General features: G+C 41.7%; 1 protein-coding gene across 1 annotated transcript in view; it reads left to right on the top strand.

Annotated features, from left to right (window-relative positions):
* The window catches only part of ALG9 (ALG9 alpha-1,2-mannosyltransferase), a 106,103-nt gene extending 92,946 nt beyond the window's left edge, over positions 1 to 13,157 (top strand). The window contains exons 15-16 of the mRNA XM_081099171.1: positions 11,286 to 11,404; positions 11,691 to 13,157. Coding sequence (XP_080955297.1) covers positions 11,286 to 11,404; positions 11,691 to 11,728 — 157 coding nt within the window. The 3' untranslated portion in view covers positions 11,729 to 13,157. The remainder of the gene's footprint in view (positions 1 to 11,285; positions 11,405 to 11,690) is intronic.
* The last annotated feature ends 3,021 nt before the right edge of the window (positions 13,158 to 16,178 follow it).

Raw genomic sequence — 16,178 nt, forward strand, 5'->3', positions numbered from 1 at the left:
AAGGGCATCTGTGGAGTGAGTGGGGTCTCTCCGGCAGGTGGAGTGCCTCAGCCTGGCCTGCGGGGATCAGGCCAAAACCAACTTTCCAACATCCCCTGAGGGGTCCCAGAGTGCTTGAGGGCACTCTACAAAGTTGCTTTCATACAGGGTATGGAACGCAAACGCAAGTGTGCAGTAAACCAGATTCGGGGCCGACAGTGCCCCAGCAACAACGTAACCCATGGCTGAAGGTGGAATCACACAATCCCGAGAGGAATCAGGCTCCCTCCTCTCTGGTTCCCAGGTGATTCACCCGAGCACTGCCACTGCCAAGTCCCTGTAGCTCGGCAGCTCCTGCGTTGAGTGTCTGCCCCCTGGTGGTCAGTGCACATCATAGCTACCAGTAGGACAGACACTTAGCATATTAGCCTTTTATATATATAGATGTGAAGAGTAATGCAAATAAGGAGTTAGAAATTCGTGTCTTCAGCTGGTGTGGTGGAGACAGGTTTTCTGGTCAGAGGACAGCAGTGAGGTGCCTGTAAGAGGCCACTGGGCTGTAGCTGCTGAGGAGATATTTTCACTGAGATATGACTATCCTTTTAGTCTCCACAAAGAAGTGAATCCAGCAGCGATGAGCCCTGAAGAGTCCATGGCACCTGTATCCTATGTGGTAGCCTGGTGGATAACCCCCAACCCCTGACCTAGCATAAGCAGAACTCTGAATTTCTGGAAGATAATTTCTGGAGTAATCACTGTAAAGGGCAAATTAGTTGGAAGCTCTTGTTGTAGTTATTGCTGTGTAACAAATCATCCCAAACTTAGCGATATGAAACAACAATTGTTCTTGTTTTCTTTAATGGAACTGGAGGTTGACTGGATTCAGATAAGGCAGTTCTATAGCTCTCGTGGTTCTTATGCATTGGCCTTCAGATGGTGGTCAGGACTGGAGGCATCTCAAAGGCTTTGTCATGTGTCTGTCTGTTAATGCTGTCTGTTGACTAGATCTCAGCTGGGCTGTCAGCCAGAACACCTACTTGTGGCTTCTCTATGTGGCCTGCGTTTCCTCACAGCGTGGTGGCTGGCTTCTAAGAGTTAGTATCTTAAGAGCTATATAATCTTTTTTATGACCTAGCCTTGGAGTTCACAAAGCAACGTTCCCATCTCATTCTGTTCTTTTTTTTTCTTTTATTATTATTATTTTTAAAAAATATATATTTATTGATTTCAGAGAGGAAGGGAGAGGGAGAGAGAGAGACAGAAACATCAATGATGAGAGAGAATCATTGATAGGCTGCCTCCTGAATGCCTCCTACTGGGGATCGAGCTCACAACCCGGGCATGTGCCCTTGGCCAGAATTGAACCTGGGACCCTCCAGTCCGCAGGCCAACGCTCTATACACTGAGCCAAACCAGCTAGGGCTCATTCTGTTCTTGAAAGCAAGCCACTGGAATAGCCCCTGTTCAAGGGAGAGGAATTAAACTCTCCCTGTGGATGGGAGGAGTGTGAGGGAATTTATGGACATGTTTTAAAACCATCACAGCTCTTTTGATGCCATTCTTCATTTGAATTGGATACTTTTTGAAAATTTTATTTTTAAAGGAGATTTCTTTCAGAAGAGACATATGGCACACAAAACAGTCCAACAGGCTAGTTCCATCTGAGCTTCTTACTACCCAGGTGGAATGGGAGATTGCACTTCATGTCAGAATTTGGTTGCAGGCCAATAGTTTGAAAAGCTTCAGATGGTGTTCAGATCCTTTAGGTAGAATTAGTTTTCCTTCCTAACCAGTAATTGAAGTGATCTTGTCTTTCCCTACACATCAATCAAGGGGTGTCTTTAGCTCCTTCCTCTATGCCAAGAATAGAGCAACTGTAAGGAAAAAGAGGTCAGAGTTCCTTGACTTTTGTAATTCTTATTTTTACACCCCACATACATACACACACACACACACACACACACACACACACACACACTGATTTCAGAGAGGGAGAGAGAGATAGAAACATCAATGATGAGAAAGAATCATTGACTGGCTGCCTCCTGCACACCCCACAGTGGGGATGGAACCTGCAACTTGGGCATATGCTCTGACCAGGAATTGAACTGTGACCTCCTAGTTCATAGGTCGATACTCAACTACTGAGCCATGCTGGCTGGGCTCTACTTTTGTAATTCTTTATCAGGTCATTATTCTCTTATACTTTCTGTTTCTTTATCAGTTTTTAGCCTTTCCATTTTTTCTTCTCTCCAGATACTTTCCTGAGAACCTTCATCTGCAGAACTAGCCCAGACTAGATTTAGCCTCAACACACATTGGTGTTTTGCTTCTTGTTTCTTTAGCTGCTTAATCATTGAGATCTGCTGACATTTTAAGAGGAATAACCGTTTTTATTTTTCTGAAGTTTAGAGAGTCTGTTTTCCATTGTTATAAAATTAGTTCTGTAGAAAGAGACTATACGTCCGGTCAGTGTGACTCAGTGGTTGAGCATCAACCTATGAGCCAGGAGGTCACAGTTCGATTCCTGGTCAGGGCATATGTCCAGGTTCTGGGGTCTATCCCTGGTGTGGGGCATGCAGGAAACAGCCGATCAGTGATTCTCTCTCATCATTGATGTTTCTATCTCTCTCTCCTTCTTCCTTCCTTCCTGAAGTCAATAAAAATATATTTAAAAAAAGAGACTATATACAGACCGTCTGTGCTCCAAGTCCATACTAAAGAGATGCAGGTTTGACAACTATGTACAGTGTTTTAGGACACCAGCTGCTTTTAGCTAGCTTAGACCAGGTAGCTAGCATCATCCGAGGTCTTTGTTCTAAGTTCCTTGAGAGTTAGAACCACATTTCTTGTTGATTCTGTGTAACTCCTAGCATATAGCTGTGTCTCAGAAAATATTTATTGATTATTTGATGTATTTCACATTCATAAAACTGGATTTATGTAAGTGTAAAAAGAATAAAAAGGTGAAGTAAGGATTTCTTAAATTTCAGAACTTTTTGATGCCCTTATTTGGTATAATGAAGATCGTCGAGTATTTTAAAGCATACTCATTTATTTCACCTCCATAGAGCTTGCCAGAATCATCTACCTGCTGTGACTTCAATGCTGCTTCCTATTTGTCCCATAGAAGCATAGCCCAAAGGGTGCAAAGAGCAGGGGCAAACACCTTGAACACCTCTCAGTGTTTTCTCCCCAGGAATGGTGGGTGGAACCTATAGTACCTGCTTATCCAAGTAGCTCTCAGATGGAAAATAGGCGGGTGAAGCGCATTTCCCCAGCAGCTTGGTGTGACTGGAGGTCAGAAAATGGCCAGTTGCCTAACAGCAGTTTTTCTCAATCCTCATTCTGAATATTGGCTAAAGGTGACTGGTCAAGAGGTTATGATGTTTTCACATGATTGGCCAAGTGCCACGAATGAGTGAAGTGACTCACTCGTAAACAGCCACACAGTGCTGTGGTTCCAATTTGTGCCTCAGCAAACTTCCAAATCATTACACAGTGTGGGTTTTTGGAGATTGTTACCAAATAGTCAAAACGGTGAATGCATTCAGTGAGTGTCAAGGGTCTTTTGGAATGCATGCTGAAAATAAATGTCATTTTGGTCACATGGGTAATGATGATTGCGCATATTCTGTGTAAACTGAAACCTGGATAACTTACTTGACCTTTAGCATTTATATTTTCTTTGCTAATATGGATGCCCTCCACAAGTCTTTGTGCTCTAACATCTCCTGGACCACTGCAGCTTCCCCTCCCCTACCACACACCGTAGGCTCCTACTTTGCTCTGCCCCACCTAATGGCTTTAGGACTGAATTTCTGGGAAGAGGAGAGGAAGAAGAACTTCATATTAGTGTTGATATTTCCTTTTCCTTGTGGAAGATGAGTATTGCCAAAAGTGAGTGAGGTAAACTAATGCTCTGATTTAAGAGTCTGGGCATAGTCATTCATTCATTCACAGATTATTAATAAAGTACTTTATGTGAAACTGTTCTAAAAGTTAGAGATATAGCAGTTAGGTCAAGATACATCTTCAAGGGACTGAAGTTCTAGTAGAGTATAAATGTAGCAAGCAACTCCTGTGTTCATTTCTCTTTTATGCAATAAATGCCACCTTTGCATTACTCACTGACCATTAGAGTAATGCCCCTCACTCCGTTTCCTGTTAAAGAATATTAAACTGCAGTCACGTTTTTACTACATACCAGCTTTTTGAGCAGTTCTCAGGACTATAGGTTGACTATAGATGAAGTCTTGAGGGAATTTGGAGATTCTCTTCGGAACAGAAGATTGTTGTGAAAATTCAGTTCTGCCCTGAGGGTTGTAGAAAGAGTAACTGAAATGTGAGCTAAGTGCAAGAGAGAGCAAGAGACAGAGACACAGAGAGAGGAAACTAGCTTCTAAAAGAAAGAACTGGCAGTCAGCTTAGACTACGGGTTCACATGGACATTAATATTTGGATGAGTGGATGAATGGATAAGAATAAAAGAGAAAACAGTACTAGGACGTTTTCTTTTTAAAATGAAAAATTGAGCCAGCATTTCCTTTTGTGCCTGCTGAACTAGAGACATCAGGGACTGGCAGCCAGTCTTCCATTGACATCAGCAAGAGCATATTTAAATCTCCACAGAGCACTTCCCAACCTTGATAAATATGGCTGGTAATTGAATTAGAAAACATTCTGAGCTGTCAGCTAATTATGCTATTCAGACAATAGCTTTGTCCAAGTCTGTTTCATCTTTGACTCGCTTGAGTGACTTGCTCTGGTAAGTGAAGTATTTCCATTTCCATGATAGAGGCATATATTGTACGTCTCCCTAAATTCTGCTGTCTGTGCTTCCTCAAAGCAATATGTTGGCATTTCACATAATTACAGACAGTGTTGTATGAGCTTTGATAGGTATTAGTTTTATTCTAATTTGTGATTCAGTCTAATCTTTGTTTCCATGTGTATGGAAACACATATTATTCTAGTGCTAAGCTACTCTTTTCAAAGGCAAACAACCAATTTCATTTTCCCTTTTCCAGCAATAGTACAGTATAACAATTTAAAAGATCCTAGTCATGCTTAGCATATTAAAGCTATTCATGGTAAAGACACTCATCTAGAACAGCAGCGATAGTTTTAGAAACGAGGAATTCAACTCAACTTGTTCTCTTTGTTTTAAAAAAATCACAGAATGTTCCCATCCCAGCTCAGAGGTGTTGACTGTTCCTCACTTCATCTTCTTGAAAAAATTAATGGCTTTAGATGTTAAAGATAAATAATGTTAATTCTAAAGTAGAATCTATGCATCTTGAAAATACTGGTTCTGGGCTTCAGGTACATCTCTAATAGGTTCTAACTTATTGCTTCTGGTTGTTTTTGCACTTCTATCATCAAAATGCAAAATTTGAAGAATTTTTTGAAACCTTTAACGATTCAATTTTGTTAAAGAGAAGGCAGCTATCTTTTTTGCTCTGTAATGCAAACATTTTCACTTTTAGATGTTATAAACACCAGTTAAAATGATCAGTTCATTGAAATTTTTTTTAATCCTCATCTGAGGACATTTTCATAGACTTTTTTGAGAGAGGGAAAAGGAGACAGAGAGAGAAACATTGATGTGAGAGAGAAACATCGATCAGTTGCCTCCTGCACGTACCCCAACCAGAACCCAGGATAGAACCTGCAACCTAGGTATGTGTCCTGACCTGGAATCAAACCTGAGGTCTTTCTATGTACAGAATGATGCTTCTACCAACTGAGCTACACTGGCCAGGGTTTCATTGAATTTTTTAAATACGTTTTTTTAATTGATTTGAGAGAGAGAGGAAAGGAAAGAGAGAAACATCGATGTGATGAGAGAGAGAAATATCAATCAGGTGCCTCCTGCATGCACCCCTACCGGGGATCAGGGGATCAAGCCCACAACCTGAGTTTGTGCCCTGACTGGGAATCAAACCGGTGACCTTTCAGTGCATGGGAAAATGCTCAACCAACCAACTATGCCACTCTGGCCAGGACTTCATCTATGTCCTTCCAGTCACCTTTGTATATGAACTTGCCTTCAGCATGTGCCCACTTATTTTATTAAATAAAATTTGACACACAGACCTAATAAAAGATGCAAAACTGTGGTCAGATGCCCTGTTAACATAACAGGTCGGTCCAGGTTCTTGTTGCAAAATACTGCATGACAAAGTCTTTCCTATTGAATGACTAACTGAATGAAAATACCTTATTTCCTTTTTGTTCCTGGAAATATATTGTTTACTCACTAATTCTTTTTATATATATATATATATATTTTTATTGATTAAGATATTACATATGTGTCCTTGTCCCCACGTTACCCTCTACCACCCCCCCACCTGCCCCCCGCTCATGCCCTCACCCCCCCGTTGTCCGTGTCCATTGGTTAGGCCTATATGCTTGCATATAAGTCCTCCTTTGGTTGATCTTTCCCCCTTACCCCTACCCTCCCCTACCTTCCCTCCAAGGCCCGACAGTCCAATCAATGCCTCTCCATCTCTGGATCAGTCCTTGTTCATCAGTTTATGTTGTTCATTATAGTCCACAAATGAGTGAGATCCTGTGGTATTTATCCGCTCTCCAGTTCCATCCATGCTGTGGCAAATGGTAAGAGTTCCTTTTTCTTCTTCCTCTTCTTAAAGAATACCTTTCAGCATTTCATATAATGCTGGTTTGGTGGTGATGAACTCCTTTAGCTTTTTCTTATCCGTGAAGCTCTTTATCTGACCTTCTATTCTGAATGATAGCTTTGCTGGATAAAGTAATCTTTGTTGCAGGTTCTTGGTATTCATCACTTTGAATATTTCTTGCCACTCTCATCTGGCCTGCATGGTTTCTGTTGAGAAATCAGCTGACAGTCATATGGGTACTCCCTTGTAGGTAACTGACTGTCTTTCTCTTGCTGCTTTTAAGATTCTCTCTTTATCTTTTGCTCTTGTCATTTTAATTATGATGTGTCTTGGTGTGGTCCTCTTTGGATTCCTTTTGTTTGGGGTTCTCTGCGCTTCTTGGACTTGTAAGTCCATTTCTTTCACCAGTTAGGGGAAGTTTTCTGTCATTATTTCTTCAAAAAGGTTTTCAATATCTTGCCCTCTCTCTCCTTCTGGTACCCCTATAATTCTGATGTTGGTACGTTTGAAGTTGTCCCAGAGGTTCCTTACACTATCTTCATATTTTTGGAATCTCTTTTCTTTTTTCTTTTTCGGTTGGGTATTTTTTGTTTCTTTGTATTTCAAATCTTTGACTTGATTCTTGGGATCCTCTTGTCTGCTGTTGGATCTCTGTAAATTATTCTTTATTTCAGTCAGTGTATGCTTAATTTCTAGTTGGTCCTTTTTCATGTCCTCCATGGTCTCACTATACTTATTGAGGGACTCATTAAATTTATCGGCGGTTTCCATAAAATTCTTGAAAAACCTTATAAACGTGGCCTTGAACTCTATATCCAGTCGTTTGCTTTCCTCCATTTCTGCCATTTGTGACCCGTTTCTTTGTCTCCGCATTTTGGCTGCTTCCCTGTGTTGATAGAGTGGCCCTGCGCGCCAGGTGTCCTGTAGGGCCCAGTAGCTCAGCCTCCCCAGTTACCTGGGGTGGACACTCTTGGTGCACTCTTGGTGCCTTGGTTGTTGTAGGATCACTGGGAGGAATTGACCTCCAGGCCAATTGGCTGTGAGAATCAGCTGTGTCTGAAGTGGGAGAACTTCTGTGCTGAAGACACCCTTCTGGGGCAAGACTTGCTTCAGTGGGGCTTTGGTGCTCACTGCGTCTGCTCCCTGAGTGTGTCCCTTATGGATCTGAGGAGTTGCAATCTGGATGGTCCCCCTCTGACCACTGGGTACAGTGGCTCCTGGATCTAAGGAGGTGCTAATTCAGCCTCTGCCTGAGGCCACACAGCAGGAGCCACGAAGAGGCTCAGCTGTGAAGCAATGCAAGCCGCTGCGGGGCCTTGGGCCTTCTCTTGGAAGTTCCGGGTCTGCCTGGCTCAGCTGCAGTTAGGTACATTCACATGCAAAAGCCTCTGCTGCAGCCTGGGTGGGGCGGGGTCTCAGGGAGTCAAAGGGCGGAGAAAGCAGCTATGGCTGATTCTCCGCCCGGAGTCGCGAGTCTCAGTGACCCGATAATTGCTAAAGCACCTCTGAGGGAAAGCCGCCCTCAAGTTCGCCCGCTGCCCGACAGACCAGCTTCTCCCCGTATGAGTCCTGGGTCCCCAGAGACTTGCTGGAACCAGAGTTCAGAGCAGTCGGGAGCTTGTGATTCAAAAAAAAAACAGCCGCGTCCTCAGGTGCCACCCCCTTTCTGCACGCGCGCGAGCCGCCGTACCTCTGCACTTCACCTCAGCAGCTCCTCTGGCTCTCAGCGTGCTTTTCTTTCCTTCTAGTTGTAGAATTTACACTCAGTCAGGCTTCCCGTTGTTCTGGATGATGTCTGTTCTGTCCTTTGCGGTATTTTTCAATTGTTGTGGGAGGCGACAATTTCCCGGTGTTTATCTATTCCGCCATCTTAGTTTTTCTCTACTCACTAATTCTTGAGTTTGAGAAAATTCATGCAGTATATTGTCATCTGAAGATGCACTGGCAAATTTTGCTTGTTAGATCAATTTCACCATCATCATCAGAGTCTTGAGTGCTGCTGTTTCTCTTTTCATTCATCTGCTGTTTTGTCTAATACTTGTAAAATGTCTCCTGTCAGTTTTCTTCTCATTGCCATAATGGATTGCAATTTTAAAATTCTGAATTCTCAACATGTTCAATGAAAGCAAAGATAATGTCTTCAGTTTTTCATACCTTATTTAATGATGATGCAATACTTTGGGCAATGCAATAAGAAAATTGAGCCCTAACCGGTTTGGCTCAGTGGATAGAGCATCGGCCTGTGGACTGAAAGGTCCCAGGTTCGATTCCGGCCAAGGGCATGTACCTTGGTTGCGGGCACTTCGCCAGTAGGAGGTGTGCAGGAGGCGGCTTATCGATGTTTCTCTCTCATCGATGTTTCTAACTCTCTATCCCTCTCCCTTCCTCTCTGTGAAAAATCAATAAAATATATTTTTTTTAAAAAGAAAATAAAATTGAAAGATAATGAAATAATGACTATTTATTTTACTTTTGCATCATTCTGTTTGGTAATTTCATCATTTTCCTTTTTCTTATTACTTTAGTCTCGTTTTAAAAAGCATAGTTGTAAACAATCCAAGATACAGAAAAAAAATGAGACCACTAAGATCCTACAATATAGCTTAAGTTTATAAAAGGGTACAATAGATCCATATGGTAATTATAAGATAAAATTTTTTTATTCTGTTTTTTAAAAATCAGTATAATCTCTCTTTGTTCTTTGGAAGACTCTAAAAAGATTAACATTATGAAATAATAGCCCTTCCAAATAGTAAGGAATTGTTCCAAAATAAAGTCAAACACTCACATTGGGCCCAGTGGCCCTAATGTTGTACCAGGGACTAAGCTGACTGGCAGTGTGTGCTCACTCTGTTAATGAAGCTTTTATCGTGGAGTGGAGATGACCCTAAGTTAGTGTTGGCTTTTCTTCACCACACTTAAGCTCGCGGGAGTTTGCTCCGGCTTACAGCCTTCTGTTCTGACCTTCCCCTTATCTGTGTAGATGGGCAGAAAGAATACATTCACGCTGTTGCAAAAAAACCCACAAAAACAAAACAAAACAAAAAAACAGCCAGTTACAGCTGTTGCAAAAAAAGAGAATACATTCACTTCTTTCTGGCTCAGGTAGGTGCTTTCTCCTCCTGTTCATTGTGTTTGCAGAAGCTCTGGTTTATCTCGTGTGTCTCTTCTAAGCCTCTTTCTCTGTCAGAGCCCTTGAACGGTTAGCTCTTGAAGTGAAGTGCATCTCCGTTGAGCACAGAGCATTGCCAGGATCCCAGTGGGGAGCCTTTCTAAGGGGTGTGTATGCCAAGCACGGTCTCATTGTGTGCAGGCATGGCAGGAGTCTGCCAGACCCAGGGGTAGGCTGCCAGTGCAAATGCCACATTGACATGACATTTACAAGTTTAGAGTCTGAGAAAGGGCTGGCAATGGAACACCCTTTAGCTTCCTCATTTAGGTTGGCAGTAACTGGGCCAGCTTTGATGTTTTGACTCAGAAATCACAGTCACAAAGTAATACTTGATGCAGAATGTGAAACTATCACTGCCACATTTTCTGTGAAGTTATGAATCCTGTTAGCCTGTTCCCGTGATACAGGATAAACCATAGTGGTTGAGTGCAGAATCTGGAATCAAAGCTGGATTTGACTGAGGGCTCTGTCACTTCCTGTGTGAACCCGAGCAAGTTACTTTATGAAAGCCTCAGGTCCCATCTATGAAATAGGGATAATATCACTTTCCTCCTATGTGTTATTGGCTGGATTAAGTAGTATCTTTAAAAGTATAAGCACTTTTCCCGGTGTTTGTCCAATGCTGAGTGTTCCATAAATGTGAAGTATTTTTCAGAAACTCATAAGAAATTTGGGTTTTCATCTATTCCTATATTTTAATAACAAATATGTACATTTTATAACTTGCCAGGGACATGTCATGACATGAGCTTGTGTATAAGACTCTCTTTGACTTAAGAATTGCTAGAGCCCTGGCTGGATAGCTCAGTTGGGTAGAGCATCATCCCGATACATCAAAGTTGTGGGTTTGATCCCTGGTCAGGGCACAAGAATCAACCAATGAATGCATAAATAGTGGAATAACAAATCTCTCTCTCTCTCTCTCTCTCTCTCTCTCTCTCTCTCTCTCTCCCCCCCCCCTCCTTCCTCACCCCCTTCCTCTCCCCTTTCCTTTCTCTCTCTAAAATCAATAAATAAAAATTAAAGAAAAAAAAATAATTCCTGGAACACTACACTGGAAGCCCAGACATGCTTTTCTTTATCTTTCTAGGGAAATTTAGTGCTGGAGTCAGGATCATTTGAGTGTCTCTACAGTTCTTAGCTGCAGAAACCATTGGGTATTAAGTATTTATTTCAGTAAATAGCAGTCCTTTGATGGCCTGCAACTTCTCTGTGGTATGTTCTAATGCCAAGTGAAGACCGAGAGCTATTTTGAAGGCTATACCGTGACTTAACTGGGAGGCTGTCTTTTTGGTGTGGGCAACAAGGTACTTGGTTTTGAGTACTTTATCGTGGTCTAGTAGGTAAATAACAGGCTTTTCTGCGCTGCTTATATAAAACATCCTTACTATAGCACTTAGTTTATTTCCTTGAATCATTTTCTGTACCATTAGTAAATTCTCTCAAATGGTAAAATTCTCCTTTCCTCCCACCCCCTTGTTTTTCAGATCTTCAAAGCTGCTGCGGGCATTTTATGTCCCTTTCCTGTCAGATCAGTATACAGTGTATGCAAACTACACCATCCTCAAACCCCGGAAAGCAAAGCAAATCAGGAAGAAAAGCGGAGGTTAGCAACACGTGTGCCTGTGGTCCCAGCGGACAGCCATCCTGTTCTAGTGGTTCCACTGGCAGGACTCCTTCCCAGTCATCACTTGTAACGTTGTAATAAAGGCCACCTGACACAAATCCTGGAATCTGGGTGCTTTGGGCTGGTCAGTCACCCACATTCACTTCTTGCCTGAGTGTCTGTTCTGCATGTAACCTTTTGGCAGCTGGGCAGAGAAAGGCCCTAAGTCCAGGGAGATAGAGTGTTCCACATCTCATTGTTTTTCTTCTGTTTAATTATTCACTAGACCGGAGAAGAGCAGAATCAACTCATAGGAAGAATTGAAAGTCTCTGAACTGGGTGGCTGTGTCAAGCTGTTCTCCACTCTCTGGCCTGGCACCTGAGAACTAGCTCGCCTCTCCTGGGCCGTATGGGCCTCTCCACCAAAGCTGTGTGGCAGCTTCTCACAGATCTTCTTGTTCAAACCCTAGTGCTGAGAGTGAGCACAGCCCAGTCGCCAACCGACATGCCCTTTCCCCTCCAGCAAGACCAAGTTTCTCTAAAGCGCTTCACAGGACGAGGCCTGTCCTGGAGGTACCTCAGGAAAAAGGCAACGATGTGAGGAACTGTGGCCACACTTCATTATTTAGAATGCCACTTATTCTCATTTTATTTCCTTTACAACAAACTGTAACTATGTGGATTGTTTTTTAAGTGTTAGCATGCTATTTCTTGAATTCAAGACTTCCCTGTGTAAAGTTATTAATGGAACAGTATACAGTATATGCAAACTACACAATCCTCAAACCCCGGAAAGCAAAGCAAAGCAAATCAGGTAGAAAAGTGGAGATTAGCAACACGTGCACAGGACATATTTGGAGAAAATTAATTCTATCAATTGGTAGAGTTGGATAATATCACATTTTTAAGTAATATATTCTGTGGCCATTTCTGAGGAAATTAAGAATTTCCCTTTTTTAAACAACCCTAGTGAAAAAGACCAGTGTATATTTGTAGCAACTATTTTTGAGTGTGTACATTGCCAAGCACATCCTGCATGGGGCGCTTCTCATCAGATAGGCAATTATAATGACCTAATATTTTAATAAGTGTGTACTCTCTTTCCCTTTACATACATTACCTTTACATACATGATTTCATAGTTTATAAAGCATTTTGCACTATCTCATTTGATCCTCAGTCACAATGTGAAGTAGATAAGGCAAGTGTTTTTATACCCATTGTACAGATGAAGAAACTGAGATTACTGGGGAAGGTAAAGTGACTTGCCCAAGGTCACATAGCCAGTAAGTAATAGCACCAGGACCAGAACCTATGTTGCCCAGCTTCTCATCTAGTACTCTTCCATATTTCCTCACTTGACTATGAAAATAGTACTTAAAAGAATGATGAGGTTGTCCAGAGACGAGATTGATAATCTGACTTTCTGTTTTAATGAAGAATTTTATCGGTTTTTTTCTTTGAGTTCTCCGGAGCCTCCACTGTCTGTTGGTTAGACTCTCATCACAGCAGTGCTCCGTGGTCCAGCCTGGCCGGTGGCAGGAACACGGTGCTCGTGTTTGGAAGTCATGCTCCTTGGTAGCCAGGCAGGATCCAGTAGTAGTTCATTTCTATAGTCAATCTGGCTCACAGCATAGGTGCCTTATTTCCCCAAGGGTAGTTGTGTCTAGTATCTGCAAATCGGTTGAATCTATTTTTTGGAGTTTCATCTTTCATTTTTCAAAGAGAAGGGCTTTCCATAGGAACTGATCCCAAGAGAAGAGAAAAGAAATGATAAGGGAAGGAATGGCTAGTGGCCATATGAAGGTCTCCCCTCTGAAGGAAGATTGGGACCCAGTGGAAGCACTGGAGAGGCAACAGGTCTGGGCAATAGAGGGTAACTGGAAAGTGAAGATAAACTGGGGTCCCACTTGCTGCTTTAACTACTTCTGCCATTTAATTCTCAATCCTTGATGACTTTTTCCAGATATCGGCACATTTGGTCTGACTACAGGATAGAGAATTTTCACTGAAATATCTTGCCATACCTATATTAATAGTGCAGTGAGTTGCTAAAGCCCTTTACTTTCTGCAGAGGTGAATAGGAGAGTTCCGAAAGGGAGGTCCGCGATGAGTGGCTTGTTCTAATTGCAGTGGCACAACGCTGATCTATTTATCATCTTGCGTGTGGGAAATGAAAAGCCTTCTGAGCGGGAACTTACTATAATATAGCACAAACAAAGATCATGATTGAGCCAGGGATTCCTGGGGAATATCAGTTCCTATTCCTTTTAAAACCTGATTTTGGTTTTCTCTGTTCTACGTATATCTTTAATGAGAGCACAATAAACTGCAGGACACTGTGCCAAATGCTATAGGTCAGGGTAGAAACAATGAATGTTTTTTGTTATGAAGGCATTGTTCATGTGATATTTATATAAACACATTTATAAATCTCCATCTCAGCAGTACAGGGGGGTTAGCTTGCTGGGAAAAAGTTTCAAACACCTGGTCAGAGTAACATATCTCTTCTAGAGAATCAGGGTTCAGCGTGAGCTGTCCCTCTGCCCATTATAAGATTGAAGTGTCTGAGGTACTTATTTCTCCATAGATTGTGCAATATCAAGGAATGAAGGACTATAGATTGTAATAGCCTTTGATTATGGAGCTGAGTGCGGGAGTGGGTGTACTCGGCAATATCAGGATTCTGATCTCTGATCTCTGAAGCAGCCGGATCTGAACGCCAGATCTTACAACACTGAGTCCCATTGCTGAACCAAACTGTGTAATAGGCATTTATTGCCAAAGTTTACCTGTCACCGGGTAGTTGTCATCTGATAGGAAAGAAAACCGGTAATTTTACTTATTTTTTTATTTTTTATTATTTGAGAGAGAGAGATTGATTTTTTTTGTTCCACTAATTTATTATTCATTGTGTGTGCACTGACCAAGGATTGAACCCCCAACCTTGGCATATTGGGACGACGCTCTAACCAACTGAACTACCCAGCCAGAGGAAGGCTGGTCATTTTAATCTCTTGGGATAATCACAGAAAATTGAAGCCCATACTCTTTATTATTGAACTCAAGTTTAGAAACATGGTTTTAAATCAAGGTGGTTCTTGATCCCAACCATTTATTTGGGTCGTTTTTTGTTGTTGTTGTTGTTTGTTTGTTTGTTTGTTTGTTTTAGTTTGGAGTTCTGGGAAAGAACCTTGAAAACTCCATGTGGTTCTGCAACATTAGATCTGGAGTGACCATTTGGGCAAAGCACCAATGGCAGTCCTTGGTCGTGTTTTGCATTTCCTGGGGTTTATTGACATAAGAACTCACTGTGATTGTGCTGCCTTCTGGGCAGTGCCAGGCAGCTCTGCTTTTAATTTGGTTAATTTTATTTTCTCTGGAGAAGGAAAAGAGGCACAATTTCATCTTTGCCTGCACAGGCACATTAAAGCTCATGTGTTAATTCATTCTTACGCTCCTCCATTAAATTACATGCCTTGGTAAGTCGGTAAGTGGACATGTGTTCAGCTTTAATTTTTTTGCAAGAGAAAAATCAGACTTCCGTATGGCATTGTTGTATTTCAGAGGCTCTCTGGTGTTTCAATAAATCTAAGTGAATGTTGCCTTCAATTTTTCCAGTGCATATAACCAGGTGGTTCATGCTGCAAATGCTGTCAGGAAGCAGCCCAGTGCTGGAGCAAGAGATTTGTCTTCCTGATCCTTGTGCTTTATTTCACGTGTCAGTGTTTACATTGCATACTTATATTTTCTGTGAAAGAAAATGTTAAATAAATCTTGGCAGTTTGAGTTTTCCTTTTCTTAAAGTGATGTTTTCTCTCTTGCCTTTAGCTTTTAAATCTTGGTGGAGATTGGAAAACAAAGGAGTCAGCTCCTTCCATCTACCTCACGCCTACCCTCAGTGGATAGGCCTGCCTTCTATCGTCTAAGTAGCTCAAAGTGCTTATTCTGAAAACTCTAGGAAGAATTCTGTGGGAAATCCAGTGAGGGTTGGTTTTATTTTATTTGTGGAAAAATCATGCACAGTAGGAATTACTCAGTGTATCACTGTTATAACTAAAAGAGAGTTTCAGGGTTTCATCTTATGTTTTGGGGTTAAGAACTTCCATCAAGTGAGGATCTTAATATTCATAGCAATGTGGACCTAATAATATCTAACATTTAGGTAATTTACCACTTTGCCAGAAGCTGTTAGGAGCAAAAATAACTTCTTTGTGAATGAATTCCTGGTATCATTCTTACACCTTGCATCTTATAGCCAATAACTTCCTATAGCCATCTGGTTTTATACCATTGGTGGTTAATTTTCTTCCCATAGGACCCAAAAATGCCCATGAAACTTAGTTTGATTTCTTTCTCCCAGGTTGTTTTACAGATGGATGCTTTATTAACGTAATTATTTTCCCCTGTCTAGAAGGCTCATCCTTGTCTCTGTTTGTTACTTTTACTTACAGGGCCATCTTGAGTCTCCCTCTCCTCTAAGAAGCCTTTCTAGACTTCAGACCCTTGTGATTACGTCCATTCCCTAACCCTCTCTAGTACCAGTGTCTTTCCTAAGGACATAGACTATTAACATGCATCCCTTGCAAACCTGTCTCTCAAGAGCATTGCTGGCATGTCTAGGGGCAAAGACTGTGTCGCACAAGTACACAGTTCCCTGAGCGTGTTTATGGACAATGAAGAAAGAAAAGTAAGAAGAAACCTGAAACTAATATACAACTGTCGCTTTCCATTTGGCAGATTTCTAGACCACAGAAAATACAGTAAGTCATTT

This window comes from Myotis nattereri (genome assembly GCF_964212035.1).
Source record: "Myotis nattereri genome assembly, chromosome: 9".
In the NCBI taxonomy this organism is placed as follows: Eukaryota; Metazoa; Chordata; class Mammalia; order Chiroptera; family Vespertilionidae; genus Myotis; species Myotis nattereri.